The 21,780-nt window shown below is 38.3% G+C and overlaps 1 protein-coding gene and 1 long non-coding RNA gene across 2 annotated transcripts in view; one reads left to right on the forward strand and one right to left on the reverse strand.

The window, feature by feature from the left end:
- LOC149155629 (uncharacterized) overlaps positions 1-21,780 on the forward strand; it is a 106,313-nt gene that overhangs the window by 65,524 nt on the left and 19,009 nt on the right. The window contains exon 2 of the long non-coding RNA XR_016263712.1: positions 6,482-6,623. This is a non-coding gene — a long non-coding RNA (uncharacterized LOC149155629). The remainder of the gene's footprint in view (positions 1-6,481; positions 6,624-21,780) is intronic.
- Positions 6,271-21,780, reverse strand: part of LOC149155630 (lysine-specific demethylase JMJ705-like) — a 46,296-nt gene continuing 30,786 nt past the window's right edge. The window contains exons 8-9 of the mRNA XM_089445839.1: positions 7,049-8,464; positions 6,271-6,925 (exon numbers count right to left, since the gene is read on the reverse strand). Coding sequence (XP_089301965.1) covers positions 6,402-6,925; positions 7,049-8,464 — 1,940 coding nt within the window. The 3' untranslated portion in view covers positions 6,271-6,401. The remainder of the gene's footprint in view (positions 6,926-7,048; positions 8,465-21,780) is intronic.

A 21,780-nucleotide genomic window follows, 5' to 3' on the forward strand; every position in this document is an offset into this window, starting at 1 on the left:
AGAATACACTAAAATAGACTTGAACGGTGTCATTGTTTTTCCCGAAGATGCTACCCAACACATTATGCATCGTGCACATGTATGTAAGAGGGTTTATGGAATTCAAAGGCATTTTTGGATGAAAATATGGGCACAAATGAGTTAGAGCAGTAAAAAATGTTGGAAATGACTATCCATTTGCATCAATTGGGAAAACAACGGGGAAGGAATGTGAAAGTGTACATGTGCATGAGGTTTGAATGCAAAATAAAAATTGTAAAATGAAAGATATAAGTAACGTTGAATGGTAAGCTTCATCTTTCCCATCAAACTTTCTTGCTCAATCAGGAAGTAAATGTGGCTGAACTTTTGGCTGAAAGAGCATCTATATTGTTGATGACGACACACTGTGGCATAAGTAGGCTCCTTAGGCCGCCACCGATTCTGTGTTTCCTGCAGAAAATTTGCATTGCCTACAAAACGCTAGGTCTAGGATCAAAATTCATACTTTAGTCTAATTTCTCAGCTGTTAATCCAAAATTTTGTCTTTAAATCTCTTCAATTCTATGTGTATTCTGCTACCACACGCTCACATATAAAACTTTTGAATATGGAATTGCAGCACCGTGCAACACTATTTGAATGTTGTGGCTTATGAAAATCATTAAATTTCTGTGAAAATCGTGGCATATGTGGTGTTATCTTTGTGTGGGGCTTAACAAGGTTATTTTGGTGTTTACCAATTGCTCAAGGTAGTACTAGACGGGCTGACCTTGTAGTTACTATGAAAGAGTTGTGAATGCAAGGGATGTATAGTTGAGGGCACGATGCACAAAATGAGAAATAAGAATGTTGCATGTTATTATTATTCTATGTTCTAAATGCAAAATTTCTCTTTCATCACCTCAATTGGAAAATGATGCCATTGCAAAATTGAGACCTTCCTCTAATAAGGAGGTGGAAATGTTATCTATTGGAAAGTTTAACAAGTTGACGATGCATCTACATGCAGCTTTCTTATGGCTTATATTCAATTACATATTCGTGATGAGATTGGACAATGCATGATTTGGGTGTGTATTTAATAGATAAATGTTAGATTTATGTTGATTATTGATATAGTTTCCATTGGATGGGTTAGTATTGTTGTTCTCAAATGGGGTTCCTTGATTTGGATACATATTTGGTTGAGGAATCTTAGAATGGTTGTCCAAACATTCACACACAACAATGCTATGATTATATTTGGAAAAGGTAATGGTGATGCTATGAGGCAAGAAAATGACTACATTGTCTTATTTGAGAGATTCTTTTATTGTCCTATGGTTGTGGTATGGTTTTGAATGGTTGGTGTAGTGAGGTTATTGGTTAAGACAAATGACTTCAATGCACATTAGATGAGAGAATGAATGATTCTCACATAACGATAATATGGTTTTGAAAGGTTGACATGGTAGTGTTATAGGAGGAGGTTGTGCCATTTGAGTGCATAGTAGATGAAAGAATGTTTGATTTAGGCACCACCCTATTGTTGTTTTAAAAGGTTACTGTTATGGTGAATGGCATGATGGAAATTAGGTGCTAATTTTGATTGTTTAATGCTGCGGTGATGCTATCAAAAGAATCAAGTGGGGATGACAATGAATATAAGGACTTTCTCCAAATGGAATGGCAATAGCATGATCCCAACTTTGGGTACATGCCATGATAGACTTCCAAGACAATTTGAAAGGAATGAAAAAAAAATCAAAAGATGATCAAGCTGGAAGAGACAGGGTAAAATATAGAAGTGCTATATGATAATAAGAGCGTTGATACTGTAATTAAGAAGCACAACACATGAGAGAGTTGGAAAGGTTTAAAGAAGAAAAAAACAATAAGGAGCACAACTCATGAGAGAGTTGGGAAGGTTTGAAGAAGAAAAAAAACAATAAGGAGCATAACACATGAAAGAGTTGGAAAGGTTTGAAGAAGAAAGAAACAAGCCCCTAGCATGGGGAAAATAATTGTTGAGGTAGAAGATTTGAGCCATGTTGCTCAAGGAACGGTGATGAAAATAATAAAATGTTCAACATGTTCAATCAAGAGAGAGGAACATAACATAATCTGGGAGACCTAGTATGAGCATGGGAGTGTACACAAGGAATGAAATCATTTCAAAAAATCCCTCGATCACTAAAAAGTAAAAACAAATGTATAGGGCCTTTGGTAGGCCAACATAAGAGAGATATTGACGATGGTCTCAAACTTTTGTTGATTTGTCAATGAGGAATAAAATGGAGGACCTCCTTAACCCAATAGAGAGGATTGAAAGCAATTTTGGACTTATTTAAGGACTACGCTCTTGGCTCAACTGGATGGCCCATGTAATGCTTCAAAAGCTTTTACGAGGTGTTAGGGAGAGATATCTTAGTTGTGTAGTCTAGGGATTTTCGGAAGATATGTGGACCCTTAAGTTCTACTTTCTTGGCCAACTTACCCTTAATTAAAAACCCTCCCAACTTTGTCTCTTTTAGACCAATTTATCTCTAAAAGACTAAAGCCTATTCTCTCCTAAGTCACCATAAGTGAACAATTTGGTCTCTTAGAAGATATTTGATGCAATAGGGGTTGCACAAGAAGGGATGCATTCCATAATGAAAGGAATTTTCCTGCATCCATCATCAAATTATACTAGTCCAAAGTATTAGATAGCATAGATTGGACATTTCGGAGGTTGCATTTGTTGCATATGGGCTTCAATTTAAATTTTAAATACCATCAATTGGATGGTTGAGGCATGTTACCCTTTTGTGTCCAATGTTGATTAATGAAGCAACAACCCAAATCTTCAATCCCCTATGGGCTTATTGAAGGGTATCGATTGTCTCCACTTTTGTTTCTCTTGATAACTGAAGCCCTAAGTGTTGAGAAACCAAGTGCTAGATGGTTTAATGCTTGATTCCTCTTGATAATTACTTGTGAATGTTAGCTATCTTCTTATTACTTTTATGTTCTCTTCATCAACCAGAAATGTTCAAAGCATAAAGATTACAAAGAGACAAAGAACACCAAAAATTAGGCTCCAAGCCAGGGCTAAACCCCACAAGGGGGAAAACCCAACAATACCCTTATAGAATCAGATCAAAATGAGATATCCAAGACCCAAGACCAAGACCCAATCAGCCACAAAGATTCCAAGTCAAACCACCCTCCAAGTCTCCTCCAATAGTCAAAATCAACTCTGGTCAACCTTCTCCAAATCAGAAGATTGAGAATAGTATGAAGTTTTCAATTAAGGCTAATGACTATACCAGAAAGGATTGGATGCGGTCTATTAAAATTGTTGATAAGAGAATAAACTTCTGGTACAATAGATATATATACCTATTGATGGCAGTCTTTCTTTATTGAAGCTTTCTTTCTTCTTTAAGCTATCTATGATAATGTTTCGAGGAAGCTATCACAGTGGCTCTGATACAGAATGTAACTTTTCTATATTGTTTTCAAGGAAACTTTTTTGTCAACATATTCATACATAGCATGAAAAAGTTTGTTTGGCCTTTTAATATGGTACAAGAGGCATCACTTTTGGACCGATATCCTTGTGTCCATATTAGGATAACCCAGACCCTAATGTCCATTTTGAGAAAAAGGTATGTTGTAATTTTATAAAGCCTGGATACTTTTGAAGGAAAAAAATAATCCAAAGAACAAAAGAGAAACGATAAGCCCTCAGATGGGGGGTCATTAGGAATCTTTGAGTTCCTTTTCCTGACACCCTTTTTAGTTTTGTTTGAATAACCAGTGTAGCAATGCAATTGTTTCCTTTGACGCAATACAAAATCCACACAAGTGTATTCAGGTGTTTACATTAGCTCGGAGACTACATCCAATGGGTATTGCAGGATGACTTTTCTTAATGACACCAAATGCTATTGTAACGTGCTTCGATGATCATGAAATTATCTTTATGTTCTTCTGATCGTTTTAATTCCATACATAATATAACTATGACACTGGATCTGCTTCCTTGCCATTGGTTTGTATACAATTCCAACAAATGTGTATTACAGGGTTTTCACTGGCCCGAGGTTTGGAATGACTGGGAAAACTTTCGAAATAGCCTTGATTATTTTGGAAAATTAGAGTTGTCCTGATAATGCTTTAGAATGGTTGTTTGCTTTGTCAACTTTGAAAATGGCCCTTTCCTTCGTCTCAATGTTTGCCCGGAATAAAATGGTGCCCAAATCTCATAGGTGATTGCTGGAGGCGTTGCCCTTACAAATGATATTCTGGTTGTTTTTACATTTTTTGGGAAAATAAGGTATTATTTTTCTTAGTAATCTGTTTAAATTTTGTCACTTGCCTAGTTTACAAATTTCTGAAAATATATTGTTATTTTGTCCTGAAACACAGTTTGTAGTTTTGCATTATTAACTTTAAACGATCTCCTTGGAGTAGTGCTTTAGGGCTGTTTGAGAGATGAAGTTTTTGGCCCAGTGATCTGTGTTTCAAACTGAAACATGGAAAGTTGAAGGATTAGCATGATGGAATGAAACTGTTCGACAGAAATTAGCTGGATGAATTGTCTTCATGAGTATTGAAACTGCATTATATTTTTCCTTAGGGATTAGGAGTCAGTAAAGAGATCAGAGTATTGCTATGAAATCATTCAATGTAATAAAAGTACTTAATATGAATTGAAGAGTGGTCCAGACTCCAAAGCAGCAATTCAGAAGATGTCAACCATAAATTGAGAGAGAAGCTGTCGAAATGTTCAAGTGGGCGCTTGGCATATCAACAGAGAAAACATCAACCTAAAAGACATGATTGAATTTGAATACTACAATTGACTTTTATCCCTCATTTTCCATCATTCCCAATCAGTTTGTTTGCTCCCCTTCTACCAAGCATGCTGTATTTGTAAATCTTGGCTTTGTTTTCATACATGGGAAACAGGCATATCTACTACCTATTCGCCTATACTGGTGATATTGTCTTGTAATGGTTTCATCTCAAGCCCATGTTAAAGGGGGCGCCTTTGATTTTCCAGGTTCAATCTTTGGTCTATTAAAATCTGTTTCTTTCAACTCTGCACATAGAAAAATACCTTTGTTGCTAGTTTGTCTCACTCAAATAATATTAACTTAATACAGGCATTTGATTGTTTCTCCCTATTAAAATCATTTCTTGAGAGTCATCCATCTTGTCCTTCTTCATTTGGACTGGTACAGGTGTTTTGGTTTCCTCAAGAAAATCAGTTATTTAAGAGTTCTATTCTCATTGTCCTTTCCTGATTCTTTTAAGTCTCCTATGGGACAACTCATGGTCCATGCATATAGTTTTCTATTGTTATGACTAACCAAGTTATGTGGCCACAAAAAATACTTTAGTCATAAATTAGTCACCTTCTTCACTACTTACAAAGAATACTTAAATAATGTTGAACTAGCTTCTTCTATAGAAATAACTTGCAATACATCCGTGAACTTTAGCAGTGGCAGAGACGTCACTACTGTATTAAATAGGCATGCATTAAAGACACTCCAATTATTTTCTAAGTTGTCCATAATCCTTGTAACAAATTACTGCAGCTCAGATTAGGTTTTCGATGCAATTTTATTAAGCCCTTGCAGAAGAGGAAAATTATTCATTTTTTTCTTTGGATTTTAAAAGGATTATTATTCTTCCCTGTCATGGGCATAAATATACCATACTTTTCTGCTGACTTTTAATTACAGCTTCAGTAATTTGTTAATACCTATGTGAGCCACATATCCACATTTGTTTTTAAACAGTGTTCTAGTAAAAAATTGGTCATTAGGACTCTCCTAGTTGCTCATCAATCCTATGTCAAAATGGATATGAATGAATAAGTTCATAGGTTTTCAAGGAAAAATGCAATTTAGGAGAAAAATAAACGGTTCAGTATTTATTTATATTTAGAAGTCATAGGCATCACATCAGTTCCATTGGATTTCCAAAAAGCATTATGTAACTCCAATTATTGAACAATTCATTGATAGGCTCACAGAATTATATCATTCTAAGTAGTTGCATTGGATGTTTATAAGGATTCTTAAAATCTTGAATGTTACAAATAAACCTGGTGCATCATCTAAAAGAGTATCCTTCCAAGTAATGAAATGGTATAGATAAATAAATCCTTTGCATAACCATATTTTTATCTAAAACTCATCCTCGACAACTACTTTGAAACTTTTGAGTTTGAAATAGCCAGGTGACAAATTGCATCATTATGCACCATAACAGTTACCTACATTTTGCAAGCAGTTGGAACAATAGAAAAATTAAGCCTTATGCAGATGCAAAGGCTAAATAAAATAGATTTCCAAAATTTTTTACAATTGTCAACATGAGAAATCAGTATATGAGACCAGAAATATAGAATTCCTAAGAGATTTTATCAGGAAGCTCTTTTATTGCTTTGGATGGCCAGTTTTCCGCTTGTGGCGACTGAAGTCTGACACAAATCTAAATGTTTTGCCACATCCTGCAGTTTTACAAACGTAAGGACGCTCTTTAGTGTGGACACGAATATGTTCAGTTCTTGCCCATGCCCACTTAAAAGTCTTTTCGCAACCTTTCCAAGGACAAGTCAGGGGCCTGTCATCAAGGTGTACACGGCGGTGGTGCAAAAGGTATTTATGTGAAATAAAATGTTTTCCACATCCTTTAATAGGGCATGTGTTCCGTTTGTGCAAATGTAGATCCTGTTTTGATGTGAAATTCATCGTACATCCTTCTGCATCACAACGATATCCATTTTTTTCATCTGCTTTCTTAGATGGTGCAGCTTTTGCCTTCTTCTTTCCCTTTGAAACTTTCTTAATGGGTGCTGGCTGTGGTAATGATGCCTTTTCTGCAACTTTAGTCACTACCTCCACCTTAGTTTTTAATGATCTGGACCTTAGCCTTGTACTTGGGCCACCTTCGAGCTCAACTGTGTATGGCATAAAAAAAGAAAAAAAAAAATGGGAATGAGAACTTTAAAATACTTTGAGTTATAACAAGCATATCAGTGATCTGCTATTAAAACTCCAGATATTCAAAAATTTAACTTTACCTGTGGGAGATGAGTGATGTGAAACAATTTGTGACTTGCTCACAATAGTATTTTCCAAGTTTGAGACTTGAGAACCTTCAGCAGAATTGACCTTGACTCCATTTTTCAGCCCTAGCTGCGTGTTCCTTCTGCTTCTTAGGGAGCTTCTGCTTCTTAGGATGCATTTAGTTTCTTTTTTCTGGACTTTGTCACTTGAATCAACCCCAGATAAGCATCTGTTCGTAGTCCACTGGGAAATGAGACCTTTAGTTTGTTCATTAGTTCCTTGTCTGTGCTGGATTTCTATGCCTACCTCAACCGCCTTCTCTTCAGCATGATCAGTATTGACCTGAGGACAATTTTCATCCTCAACTGTCTGTTTTGGCTTCTCACCTACTAGACACGATGCAGTGGGTTTGGTTGCCAGTTCTCTCTTGGAATGTGCTGAAAATCCTTCATCACTCGCCATTACAGTATCTCCTTGAATATCCACTGGATTGTTGGGTAATAATGTTCTTCCATCAGAGTCCAGTGTTGTATGTTCCGAAAGCTTGACTTTCTTATTGATATCATATGTTTGTCCTGAGTGAATCTTTCTCTTCATAGCTGATTTTCCTGTGATTGAAGCCTTTTGTGTATTTTTTGTGTATGTAATCAATGAGTGCTCATTGCGAGTAAATGCTACTCTTTTTCCTAATTCAGGTTTGCAATCTGTATTCTGAACCACGGTGCATTGTTGAGGTTGCCCACCCTGTTGACATGCTGCCTTTTCTTCAGTGATGGCACTTAAATTGGGAGATGAAACTTGTTGAGCATCAGGACCTCCCAACAGGGGTATTGAAATTTGCTCATCTTTAATCATGGTCTTTTTTGGCTTTACTGCGTGCTTACAATCTTTCTTTTCAATCATGTGTTTCCAAGGATGCCCTTTGTCTTGGCTGAATTCATCTCCCAATTTCCTGGTTTGTAAGCTCCCTAAAGATAGTGATGATTGAAATTCATCACATGCCAAGTATGGATGTACCTGGTTCACCATCCAAACTCTTCCACACCATTTTCCAGCAACAGTTATTCTTTTATGCTTGCTTCTTTTCCTTTGCTTTTTGGAATCATATGGCCACTCTGATCCATGTGCGCTGTTAGAAGAATAATTATCAAAAGAGTTGCTAAAATACAGGGAATCCAGAAGTGGATTGCTTGGTATCTGCTTGCTATACAGAGGTGATTTGCTAAGATTGATGCTATGATGCAAACTCATGCCCAAGTGCACAGTCCAATCAGTGCTTGCAAGTTCAGAATCCCCTTTATCATCGATAACTGAATGAATTACTTCTAGATCTTCAACAGCTGCATCCCTCAATGGAATATCCTTCCACAAGTAGTTATTACCAATTTCAGAAGCAAGCGATCTTGCTTTCTTTTCTATTGTGGGATAATCTGTAACAGAAAACAAAGTAAAATATTTAGCTGTTGATATTTGAGTACTTTTTATCTTGATGCAAGTAAGAAAACAATGCCTTTTGATGGGTTCTATGTAATTGTGTACTTTTTATCTTGATGCAATGTAAGAAAACAATGCCTTTTGATGGGTTCTAAGTAATTGTTGTAATAGCATAAGCATCTGGTTTCCTAATGTCTTTTCTTTAGGATGTTGCCAAGATTCCTTCCCTCATACACTACATCAATCTACTTTACAAATCCTTACATAAATATCCAAATTTGTCCCTAATCATCACTTAGATATATCAATAAGTCTTATAACGAATATTGACACCTTATCAGATGAAAGGAACATAAAGTTGCAATTAATGAAAGCCTTCAATAATCCAAAAGGTTAAGCTCAACCACTGCTCAATCAGTTGTTGCTAAAGATACTAGGCAGTTGGCTAGTTCTGTGTCAGTGTGTGACTGGTTTGAATCTATTTGGGTTGTGTTAATGGGTTTACTAGGGATGAGGTTTTCAATGGAAAAAATAAAAAAGCCTTCAATGCCTCCCATATCAACCAACCAATTTATACAGGATTTGATGTACTTACAGAATTAAAGAATTATCATGATTAGGCCGTACCATATTGATGTTTAATATCATTGTACTTAATATTTTCTTCTCTGGATTGCACATATGAGCCCCAACCACTACCTAGTTTTGTTATTTATTTTATTATGGTTAGTTTTATGATTGATTAACGACGTTTACACTTATGCAAGTTAAGCGCAATAGCATTTTCCATGGTTAGAATTATTATGACAACTACAGGTACAATGATTTTAGCAAAACTAGAGTCTGCAATTTTTTGGAAGTCTTCTAAATGCTCTAGTCAATGGCAAGGCCTTAACATCATGGAGCTAATTAACAAAATTATAGTGAATGAAATATCCACTTCATAATTTGATGTTGATAGCTAGGCCCCACTAAGAACTAAAGTGTACTACCTTGCCACTAATTTCCTCATGAGTTGCAACACCATTGTCATAAAACTTTTATTAATGTGTAAGGGATTAAACTTTCAAAGTTATATTTATGTTTAGTGTCAAATGAAAATGACAATATCCCCTTTCCAAATTGCTTTTGACTAATTAGCATGTTGTGTCTCTTTCATAAGTTTGCTTTTGAGTATCGTATCACTAATCACTAGTTCTCTAAATTTGTTCAACAACTGCAAAGCTCAAAACCATCCCTGTCATCCATCTTCGTTGTAAGTGAGTTGGATGGGATAAAGCCAATTTGGAAATTATCTTTAATGGGTTCCACCTTTTAAAATTCATGCACTGCATGAAGGCCTCTAATGGGTTCCACCTCTCCAACCACCATGCACTCACCATGCACTTCATGAAGGGCATTAGAGATATCATTTTACACAACATATTTGCACATTATGGAATCTGCACTAGTTTTGTAAAAGCTCACTAGTGAGGTGAAACTTTATTGACTTCTAATCCAAATCACTGTCCTTGGCTGGAGTAAAGCTAGCAAAGGCTTGTGCTTGGACATAGTACTCGGCAATGTACACTAATTCCAATGAAAAAGCCATCAACCTCTCACAATATTTATAACATCATCCTGCTAGACCTTTTGTCTTGGAACAAGGTCACTGATCTTGAGCAACATGAGGTCATATACTTTGAATAGTATCATCTATCAACATAACTTTTCTTTGGCATAATGGATCTGTTCACATTGTACTTGTTGACTGGAGGGACAAAATGTCCCAACAATAGTCAAGGGTCCTCTTCAGTATGAGGTCCCAATTAAACGTCACACCATTTGGGATAAAAGACCCATCCAAATTCTAGCCCAGTAACCATTCCTGGTTTTGAGAATGTTGTTAGATATCAATGATTATCACACCAGGGGTATGTAGATTCTAACTTAAAACTTTCCAATGCACTAAGATGAAGACGAGGTAAGCTAGCTAGCAATAAAAGAAGATAATTAGGAAGCAAATGAGCCAGTAAACACACAGCTGCACAGGCAAGGAAACAATTAGTTGTAATCCAAGATAAGAATAGGTGCTCAACTTGCTAGAACAAATGAAAAATAGTCAGCATTTAGATCTAGCAAGTGCTCATAAATGAAAGTACAAAAACTGAATCGGCAAGTATGTGAGAGGAACCATCTAATTTACAGAACAGTCTATAACCTAGCAGTATACTTCCCACAAAGCACACAAACTGTTCAACAATGGTGAGAATCACGAACAAGATGCATGAAATCACACAGTTCCAACAATGGCCTTTTAGGGCTTCTGAGATTATACAGCTTCAGGACTCTGAATATTATAACGATTACAGAAGTACCAGTGTCCTAGATCTGGTTTGCAATAGAATAAAAAAATGCAGAAATTTTAAATGCATTCTACCGAGAATTTTACAAATTTATAGGCAAAGTTTAGTAACTGCCAGATGTGACTATTGAGATTTTGGGCATGTCAATTACAACTTTTCAGCTTCTCATAATTTGCAGATATAATAAAAGAATATAATCTGAGTGGATCTTCAGTGGAGGCCATCATGATGTCTTCAGGACATGCCACCTATACTTCACAGTTTGACGTAATCATTTAACTCTATTGAAGTTGACTTTCCATGACCAGGTGGTGCTCTATTGTTTCCTAGGAAAGTATTAACACATTCTGCTTCACTAAAACCAGAAGTGAGTTTAAGGCAATTTGTTGTTTAGTAAGCTCCGTAGGTTGCCTCTAACAAGTACACCAATGAAGATATTGAAATACAAATCTGTTGCATTCGGTAGCTCTTCAAATTCTATGCTCCCATTTTCACCAGGCCTAGCTTGTTGATGTTTGTAGCTTGGGCGAGTACTTTTATACAGGCCTAAGTGTTTAGGTGTGCAGAAGTTTCCCACAATCTCCATAGAACATTTGCCCAAGTGTGAGCAAATTGCTATTGTAACTTAGCCTAAGTTCAATTAGCAAAAACACATAATTATTATGTTGGCTTATTCAACTAAACTTAAGAAAAGTAAATTATTTACTTTAGAGATTATGTTTTAATCTCAGCCCATAATCTCAAGTGAGGCGAGATCTAATCTCGATTGTCAATCACTTTGGAGATTAGGGTTAAGGATTTAGTACAATGTAAATCAAGACTAAGGGGAAAGAGAAAACACATCATACAACAACACAAGATTGAGGGAGGCATCTTAGTGAAAGTGTTGGGTCCAAGGAAGGGGGCAACAAGGAGATCAGTGGGCTTAGATCCAGTTATTGTATGTATTTCCTCAATTGGGCCATTTTCCCCGGAAGGGAGCCCAAGTAATGAAGAACTGTAATTGAGCAGAATCGGTTGCGTCATCCACTTTGTGATTAAGATTGGTATATTTTGCTTCCACTAAATTTATTGTGTTAGGAACCTAGTTGTGCAATTAATCAGTAGATTTGTAATTTGCTAGGAATCAAATGTCGGGTGCTAGGTTTGCAGAAGTTCTAACATGGTATTAGAGCTGAAACTCTGAGGTACAGATCTTTGAAATCACAGGTGCCAAGTTAGTGCAAGATCATTGAGGCCAAGTTTCATTGCAATCGTAAGCAGGAAGATTTTTAAGGGAGGCCGACAGAATCAATCATATGATACAGGTGCGGTTGAAGAGATTTTTTTTTTTTTAAATGGGTCCGAAATCAGTTTTTTGCCCAAGCAAGCGAAGAAAAAAAGGTTGCCAACTAAGTGGTTGATAAGCCATTCACACCTAGCTATCGGACACAAGCAAACCAGGGTTTCCACCACCAGCGTAGGCTTAGGGGGCTTGGCCACAACATCAATAGGAGCAAGGTGTTAGGACAAGATATTGGAGTAGGTGCAAGATGGAGGCGCAACCATGGTTCATGTCAAGCCAACAATGAGCAGAGGCCATAAGCAAGTGTGAGGGAATATGTTTCATTCAAGAAGCCAATGGGCCAAAGGCATAGGTAAGATAGATCGCATGTGTGGAGCCACGTAATAGCCACTACTAAGTAGTCACAAGGTTGTCGTTGTCAAGCAATCATAGTTTTCAACAGAGTATACAACTTGTCAAGAGATTGTCAGCATGTAGGGGATGTGACACGGGCGGAAAGATGGTCGACGACCAACTAGTCACACGAAAATAATTGACAACAGTGGCGACAGGCTATGGGGTTGAGGTAGGTCAGAAAAGTATTTGGGGTGTCGTAGGTTAGGACACAGAAGGTGCAACTGGTAATAGGCCACTGTGCAGAGGTAGGTTTTGTGAACTAATTGTAGAGAAGTTTGGGCAATGGATCAACTTAGAGGCAATGAGCACCAAGAAAATTCAAGGGCCAACATTTGTCCAGGCTTAGGGGGCTTGGCCACAACATCAATAGGAGTAAGGTGTTAGGACAAGATATTGGAGTAGGTGCAAGATGGAGGCGCAACCATGGTTCATGTCAAGCCAACAATGAGCAGAGGCCATAAGCAAGTGCGAGGGAATATGTTTCATTCAAGAAGCCAATGGGCCAAAGGCATAGGTAAGATAGATCGCATGTGTGGAGCCGCGTAATAGCCACTACTAAGCAGTCACAAGGTTGTCGTTGTCAAGCAATCATAGTTTTCAACAGAGTATACAACTTGTCAAGAGATTGTCAGCATGTAGGGGATGTGACGCGGGCAGAAAGATGGTCGACGACCAACTAGTCGCACAAAAATAATTGACAACAGTGGCGACAGGCTATGGGGTTGAGGTAGGTCAGAAAAGTATTTGGGGTGTCGTAGGTTAGGACACAGAAGGTGCAACTGGTAATAGGCCACTGTGCAGAGGTAGGTTTTGTGAACTAATTGTAGAGAAGTTTGGGCAATGGATCAACTTAGAGGCAATGAGCACCAGGAAAATTCAAGGGCCAACATTTGTCCAGACTAGGGGAGGGGGCAGTCTGGTAAATAGTTGAGCAACCAAAGATTGCAACAGGGGTTGGGCAATGGAAACAACATGCAAATGATGCGACAGGGGTTGGGCAATGGAAACAACATGCAAATGAAGCCAAAGGTGCAGGTACAAGAGTCTTACAAGGGTTGTCAAGAGATTGTCAGCATGCAGGGGATGTGACGCGGGCGAAAAGATGGTCAACGACCAACTAGTCGCACGAAAATAATTGACAACAGTGGCAATGGGCTATGGGGTTAAGGTAGGTTGGAAAAGTATTTGGGGTGTCGTAGGTTAGGACACAGAGAGTGCAACTGGTAATAGGCAATTGTGCAAAGGTAGGTTTTGCAAACTAATTGTAGAGAAGTTTAGGCAATGGATCAACTTAGAGGCAACAAGCACCAGGAAAATTCAAGGGCCAACATTTGTTCAGACTAGGGGAGGGGCCCATCTGGTAAATAGTTGAGCAACCAGGGATTGCAACAGGAGTTGGGCAATGGAAACAACATGCAAATGAAGCCAAAGGTGCAAGTACGAGAGTCCTACAAGGGTCGTACAGGACATGCAACCATATAATTGAGTTAAGTGTTAATAGCACGAACTAGCAATGAAGCCAAAGAACGTGACTATAGAGTAACAATGTATTAGGAAGTTTCCTTTTGTAAAGGTCACAATCACAACTGTTTCAACAAATTTAACCAAATTTGCTAGTGTCATTAGGGGAGGTCATCCCTCAGAGGGAGAGAGGGAGGTCGTACCAATCAAGGTGTGATAGTAAGAAGATCTCAATGATTTTCTGATAGCATCAACCAATCTAAGGTATGAGAACAAATTAGATGGACCTTACAACTTCAATCCATGGAAGGAGAGCATAGTGTTGGTTCTCAAGGAGAACAACCTATAGGAGTCTACAATGTGTTGTCACGGCCATCAACAAAGTATAAGAGTTATCAAGGGATTGTTAGCATGTAGTGCGACGCGTGTGGAAAGATAGTCAACAGCTAGTGAGTAGCATGAAAATAATCAACAAAAATGGCAACAGGTTGTACAAATGAGGCAAGTTGGCGGGGGATTTGGGGTGTTGCAGGTTAGGAAGTGGAGGGTGCAATCGACCACAAACCACTATGCAATGGTAGGTTCTGGGGACTTATCGTAGAGAAGGTGGTCAAGCAACGGATTGGAGCATAGAAAACAAGTGCCTGGTAGATTATAGGGCCAACATCTATGCAAATGAAGGGTGTAAGGTAAATAGTTGAGCAACCACATGGCTACGACAGAAGCTGGGCACAGGCAACAACAATTATATGAATCCAAAGGTGCAAATATGAGAGTTGTACAAGGGCCATAAAGGACTACAACCATACAACTAAGTTAAGGGTTAATAGTGCATACTAGCAGTGAGGCTAAAGTGCGTGAATGCAGGGTGATAGGGCAGTAGGAAATTTTCTTTTACAAAGGTCGCAGTCACAATTATTTCAAAAGATCTAACCAGATTTTCTAGTGTTATTGGTGGATGTCATCCCTTAGAGAGAGAGAGGAATACCAATGAAGGTATAGTCAAGGTATAGGTATAATTAAAATTTTTCAATTATTTTCCGATGGCATCAACCAATTTGAGGTACGAGACAAGTTGGATGGGGCTTGCAACTTCAATTCTTGGAAGGAAAGCATATCATTGGTTCACAACAAGAACAACTTATGGGAGTTTTCAAACACCCAGGTTACAGCTCCTATAGACGCTACAGCGCTGACCAGTGACAACCCACAAATTGAAAAAATGTAAAGGCCAAACATATCATCACGGATGGGGTGAAGGATCATGTGATCCCTCACATTAAGGAAGAATAGTGCCCATGAGATGTGGACTACTTTGATGAACTTATATCAGAGTGACAATCAGAATCAAAAAATGGTGTTAAGGGAGAAGCTCAGAAACACCAAGAAGATTGAATCAGATACCATGGCTTCATACCTCACAAGGATTTAGCAAGTTTGAAACGAGCTTGGAGTTGATGGGGTAGCCTTGCCAGATGATGAGCTTGTCAGGACAACCCTAAATGGGTTCCCAAAACCGTGGGCTACCTTTGTGATAAGCATTTTAGCAGAGAGAGAAAAGCTATTTGATTTGAACGAACTGTGGGATGACTTCACCTAGAAGGAGATTTGAGAGAAATCATTGTTTGGAGGACAACATAATGGGGATGATGAGAGCCTTGCTCTTGCTAGTTGGGCAACGAGGGGCAAAGGTACAAGTAGTAGGGGTGAGGATTTAACCTCATAGCCCAAGAATAAGGACTTGACTAAGGTGAAATGTTTTTCCTGTCACAATACAAGACATTATGCTTCATAGTGTCCAAAGAGGAAAAAGGGGGAAAGGGCACTGTTACCCACCACCAATGGGTGATCCCTATAAGATAAATTTCTCCTAGCTTTGTCTTCAACAAGAAGCCAACAACCCCTTACACTCATCTGTCATGATCATATGTTTGAAGGTGGGCCTTCCAACCCCGAAGGTATGACTTTTCATTATGTAATTGGGTGTCTATGTTTGCTTTTTTTGGGCACATTTGGACATGGATTAATGGGGGGATTTAAAGGAAATAATGGGCTTGGATTGTATTCTTGTTCCCTTGCGTCAACTTCAGGGTTAATCTTGTATACTAGTCCAGTGGGATCTTCTCTATTGGCTATTAGCTTTAGGTGTGGCACCACATGGGAAACCCTTATTTTGGTCGAGTGGTCTCGTTTCCTGATACCATATATCTCACTCCCATCTACTCATTACAAGCCCTTTTCACATTTTCCCCATTTGGATCCACATTTGTCCCTTTGGTCCACAAGGTGTTCGCCTCCCCCTCCCCTTGTCCACATTTTGGGTCGAGCCTGGAATGATGCCCCGGAGGTTGATGTAGCTAAAAAGAAAGATAAAAGCATAATTTGACCACTTACAATAGGGAAAGGTACCACAAAATGCAAAACATGGTCGAGATATAAGGATTTAGCACATGGGGAAAAGTCAAATATGAACTCACCCCCTATCTCTATGGCCATCACTCTGGCTCCTAGGGCCCCTATGAGTGCCCCCTACATCATTAAGTAACCCATGATTTCCCCAACCAGTGGTGGGTGATGAACCGCCCAACCTTAAGAGGGTAACCATTGCTACATCATACACATCATGCTCTTATTCCTTGGAGCCCCAAGCAATAAAAGGAAGAAAAATCAATAAAAGACAAAAGGCATATGAAGAAGGGTGGAAAAACAAAGGTTGGGGTAACTCATGTACCACGATTGCTCCCTCCTACATTCATACACCCTCATACACCCAAGGTGTGGGCTTCCCTTATCAAAACCACCCTTGTACCATTGCATGTGGCTTGGAGCCTTCCCTCTTGCCCCCATTTCGTCATTATTTCACATGGCACCTTCCATTTGATGGATGTACCATGCACCTGTCACTCCCTTAGAGGTTGAAACCACCTAATAGGGTCCTTCATTAACTTCTCTTGTCGAGCAAGGTAACACCTATACTTTTTAAATCCCATTTGGAAGGGCATGCAACTATGAAGTGCCCACTTTTGCCCTTGATTAGCAAGCTTATTAACGCAATTGCACTAATGATTAATTGTACAGGAAGGTGAGGAGACGCATTAGATCTTATATAGGATTGCAGGTGGGTTTTCATCTTAGACTTGGTCTCCCTACACTGGGTCCAAGCCCTCCAGAGGGGTCATAATGGCACTTGTAGGGTGAGCGTTGATATCCATGGACCTCCATCATTGTAGAGCATTGATTTCCACACCATTGACTTCTTTAGCACCACATATTGCTTGTTTATATAGAGATGATGATGCACTTGGACCATGTTGCCCAATCAACCACACATTTGCAACTGACACTTAAAAGTTGATCCAGAGCCCAGAGGAGGTTTTGTCTCACTTGGAGAGACACGAGAGGGCACGTGTCATCTTCTAGCCCTCATTGATGGAGCATCGACTTGATTTTGAGCCATTTGGTGCCCATTGAGCCAAATATGGGGTTTGGAGCATTTGGAGGGCATATCCCTCTTATTCATCACTTTTGAGGCCCTCACCTCCATTTTCAACACATGAGGCTTCAATGCTAGCTTTGGAGAGCACTTCACATTAATCACATGGGCCAAAAGATAAATAAAATACTAATTTATATAAAGCTATCTTGGTTGGCTTGTAACTAAGGGTTTGTCACGTTGTTTTAACACTTTAGGGGCTTCCTCATTAGGAAATTCGAACTCGTTAGGCCCTCTCATTAGAGATTTCCGGCCTGCAAATTTGTGGAGAGATTTAGATGATTCTAATGTATTTTGATGTTTGGAAAAATTCATTATCTTTCTTGGAGCTTCTCTTTGGAAAAATGATGGATGGATATACTCTTCATTGTCTTGTAAGAGCCTTTTAATGCTATATTTCTGAAATAATGAATGTTTTATGCATGGAAATTTTCTCTTATGGTTATTATTGTGCCCTAATTCGTGAAAAAATGTTTAAGGCCTTGAGACTATTTGAAAATGTTGCATGTGTTACTCATAAGATGATGAATGAATGAATGTTAATAGAGGATAATTTGCATCCTTGAAACTCGATATCAATTAGAGACCATAAAATAAGTATTATTAATAGGATAAGTGCTTTTAATAAGTGTTAAGTTTGAAAAAAAGAGTAACACTAATTAGTCAAAGAGCATTTGTAAGGCGTGCACACACACACATATATATGTATCCTAACCCATAGCAAACCTCCTTTTCACTCAACAACTTGACTTGCAAATGCAATCTATGAAAAAGACATCATAATGTAATAAAATTAATTATGAATCCAAGTTATACTTAACTATTTACATTTTCTTGTGGCATGATTGCATCCTCTGTGTGCAAGTTGAAAGTTTTGCCTTTGTTCCCTGTATGTCATATCTATAGCTTGGAAAAATTAGAGGACTGTCTAAGAAGCAAACACTTAATGGTGCAGAAAGATGCTTCTAATATGTCTTTGTGACCTATTGGTGGTGAATGCTAAACTATGGTAGAACTTGTTAGTCTGGCCTTGAGCAAGACTAAATCACACATGACAAGCCTTGACCATTTAATCAGTAAGGAATTTAAAGAATTTCACCAAACATAAGAAAAGCTTGTTGGAGGTATATATGTGACAACCTTCTAAAATGTGCCTTTCATATAGCATGGATTTGCAATCCCTAAATGAAAGGCTTCAAAATTGGTTTTGCTCCAAAGAGGATGAAATTGTTGGTGTTTATCATTCTCGACACCCAATATGAGTAGATGAACTTTGTTGCTTTAGCAATTGATTTTTTTACTATAGTTTGGAGTAATTACTTTATTTCTAAAATATACATTTTACATAGTTTTAAAGAGTGAAGGGTCAGGAACACAAAGTATGCGAACTTGTAAAATCCTTGTATGGTCTCAAGCAAGCACCGCGAGCCTGGTACGAAAAGTTAATTGAGCATCTTTTGAAACTCAATTTCAAACATTATGATCTTAATGATGCAACTTTGTTTGTCGAGAAAGTGGGCAAAACAATTGTATATCTTGTGGTGTATGCAGATGATCTTTTGATGATGGGGAATAATGAGAGCTACATTGCATCCATAAATAAAAAATTGAGGAAATGTTTTGAAAGGACAGATTCGGGTTTTGTTCACTACTATCTTGGTATTGAAGTAACTCATCATCCGAAGTTTATATTCCTCTCTCAAAAGTACATTAGAGATATGTTGAACAAGTTTGGCGTGGTTGAGTGCAATCCTTTGACTACTCCAATGGAACATAACTTAAAGCTCACATCCACTGAAGGAAAAGAATTTGAGGATGCAACGAAGTATAGACAGCGCGTAGGAAGTCTCAACTACTTGACTACTATTAGACCAGACATTTCATTTGTTGTTGGAATCCTCTTCAGGTTTATGCAAAAGCCTTGATCTTTTGATGACGGGGAATAATGAGAGCTACATTGAATGCAGTTGTCTATAATGCGACTTTTTGAAAGCCTTTCCGGCGAGTTTTTCCGGTCGAAATCCGGCAGGAATTTATTGGAATCTCAAGTTTGATAGCTAGTTTCTGCACAATGAAAGCGTCCAAGGGGTTTTCCAGGGTGCTGAATCCAAATATGCAGTTAAAAAACCATTTTAACTGCAACAAATCAAGATTTAACCTCAATTTCTTCCGCCGGATTCCGTCACCGGAATCTCCAAAAAGTCGCATTATAGACAACTCCACATTGAATCCATAAATAAAGAATTGAGGAAATGTTTTGAAATGACAGATTTGGGTTTTGTTCACTACTATCTTGGTATTGAAGTAACTCATCATCCGAAGTTTATATTCCTCTCTTAGAAGAAGTACATTGGAGATATGTTGAACAAGTTTGGCATGGTTAAGTGCAATCCTTTGACTACTCCAATGGAACATAACTTAAAGCTCACATCCACTGACGGAAAAGAATTTGAGGATGCAACTAAGTATTGACAGCTCGTAGGAAGTCTCAATTACCTGACTACTACCAGACCAGACATTTCATTTGTTGTTGGAATCCTCTTTAGGTTTATGCAAAAGCTTTGATCTTTTGATGACGGGGAATAATGAGAGCTACATTGAATTCATAAATAAAGAATTGAGGAAATGTTTTGAAATGACAGATTTGGTTTTTGTTCTCTACTATCTTGGTATTAAAGTAACTCATCATCTGAAGTTTATATTCCTCTCTCAGAAGAAGTACATTGGAGATATGTTGAACAAGTTTGGCATGGTTAAGTGCAATCCTTTGACTACTCCAATGGAACATAACTTAAAGCTCACATCCACTTAACGAAAAGAATTTGATGATACAATTAAGTATAGACAGCTCGTAGGAAGTCTCAACTACCTGACTACTACCAGACCAGAGATTTCATTTGTTGTTGGAATCCTCTTCAGGTTTATGCAAAAGCCTTGTGAGAGTCATTAGTTTGCTGCAAAAAGAGTTCTAAAGTACTTGAAGGGAACTCGAGACTTTGAACTTAAGTATACACAAGTGGTCCACTTCAGTTTGATCGGATACTCTGATTTAGACTTCGATGGAGATAAAGACACTGGAGTATCTACTTCAGGTTATGTTATGAAACTTGCATCAGGAGTTATCTCCTAGAGGTCACACAAAAAAGCAGTTCCAACAAATTCTACAACTGAGGCAAAATATGTGGCAGCAACTGAAGCAACAAAGAAAATTGTGTGGAAACAGGTGCAAATATCACATCATAGTCTATACCTTCCTTAGTTTGAGCGGATGGTTGTATATCTGGAAACAGGTGCAAATATCACATCATAGTCTATACCTTCCTTCTGGGAGAAACCACGAACAACAAAACAAGCCTTATACTTCTCTGTACTTTCATCTACTGCATGCTTTATCTTGTAAAGCCATTTAGAAGTGACAATTGTCTTGACCTGGGGTCTGGGAACTACTTCCCAAACATCATTCTCCATAATAGACTCATATTCTTTGGTCATAACATCCTTCCATACTTGATGCTTGACAGCATCTGAGAATGATGGAGGCTCATTTTGTATGATCGTGCTCATGATGGTCAGGTATCCCTGATACCTGTTAGGTTTCTTACTTTCACGGAAGGTTCCTCGGGGTGCAGCATGTCCTTCAACATCATCAAGTATCCCCCTAAGCCATGAAGGCCTCTTCCTAGAAGAGGGAGGCTCAGGTGTATAAATAAGATTCATGGGTTCCTCCACATCAAGCATTGTTACATTATCTACCCATAGAGACATCTTCCACAATCGTACGGTTCTTCCTTTCCGCCACACCATTCTGTTCAAAAGTATGTGGTGTAGTAGGCTCCCTCTTAATGCCAGCCTCAAATATGCCTGAGTGAACCAACTGTAATATATCGGAGGTCTTGCTTTGGCTTGAGGGGAATGGTCTCCTTTTGAGCTTTCCTTCAGCACATTCTGAACATACACCTTTTTTTTATACTCAGAATTCGGGCATCTCTGTCACCATTTGTCTTACATCGGGTAGAGCTTTATAATGAAGGTGGGAAAACATTATTTTTCCATATACATACCTTGCCATCGTTGAAGGTTACCTTGTAGCCTTTGTCTTCCATTGTCGAGATGGACACCAAGTTCTTTTTGAGGTCAGGTGCATTTAATACATTTAATACATGCTAAAATTTCTAGCCTTCTTGAATGGTTGTCCTCTTCCTTGATTCCCATCTCTCCTCTTACCTTTGCTATTGAATTTGTCATTCCTTTGATTGCCATCAGAGGGATTTTGATCATCGTCCCGATGTAAGTCTTTTCTATCAGGGCCCTCCCTTACATAGTGACCTGCTT

The sequence above is a fragment of the Pinus tabuliformis genome, chromosome 9 (genome assembly GCF_031772625.1).
Source record: "Pinus tabuliformis cultivar Carrire ecotype Pingquan chromosome 9, CPIR1, whole genome shotgun sequence".
Taxonomy (NCBI): domain Eukaryota; kingdom Viridiplantae; phylum Streptophyta; class Pinopsida; order Pinales; family Pinaceae; genus Pinus; species Pinus tabuliformis.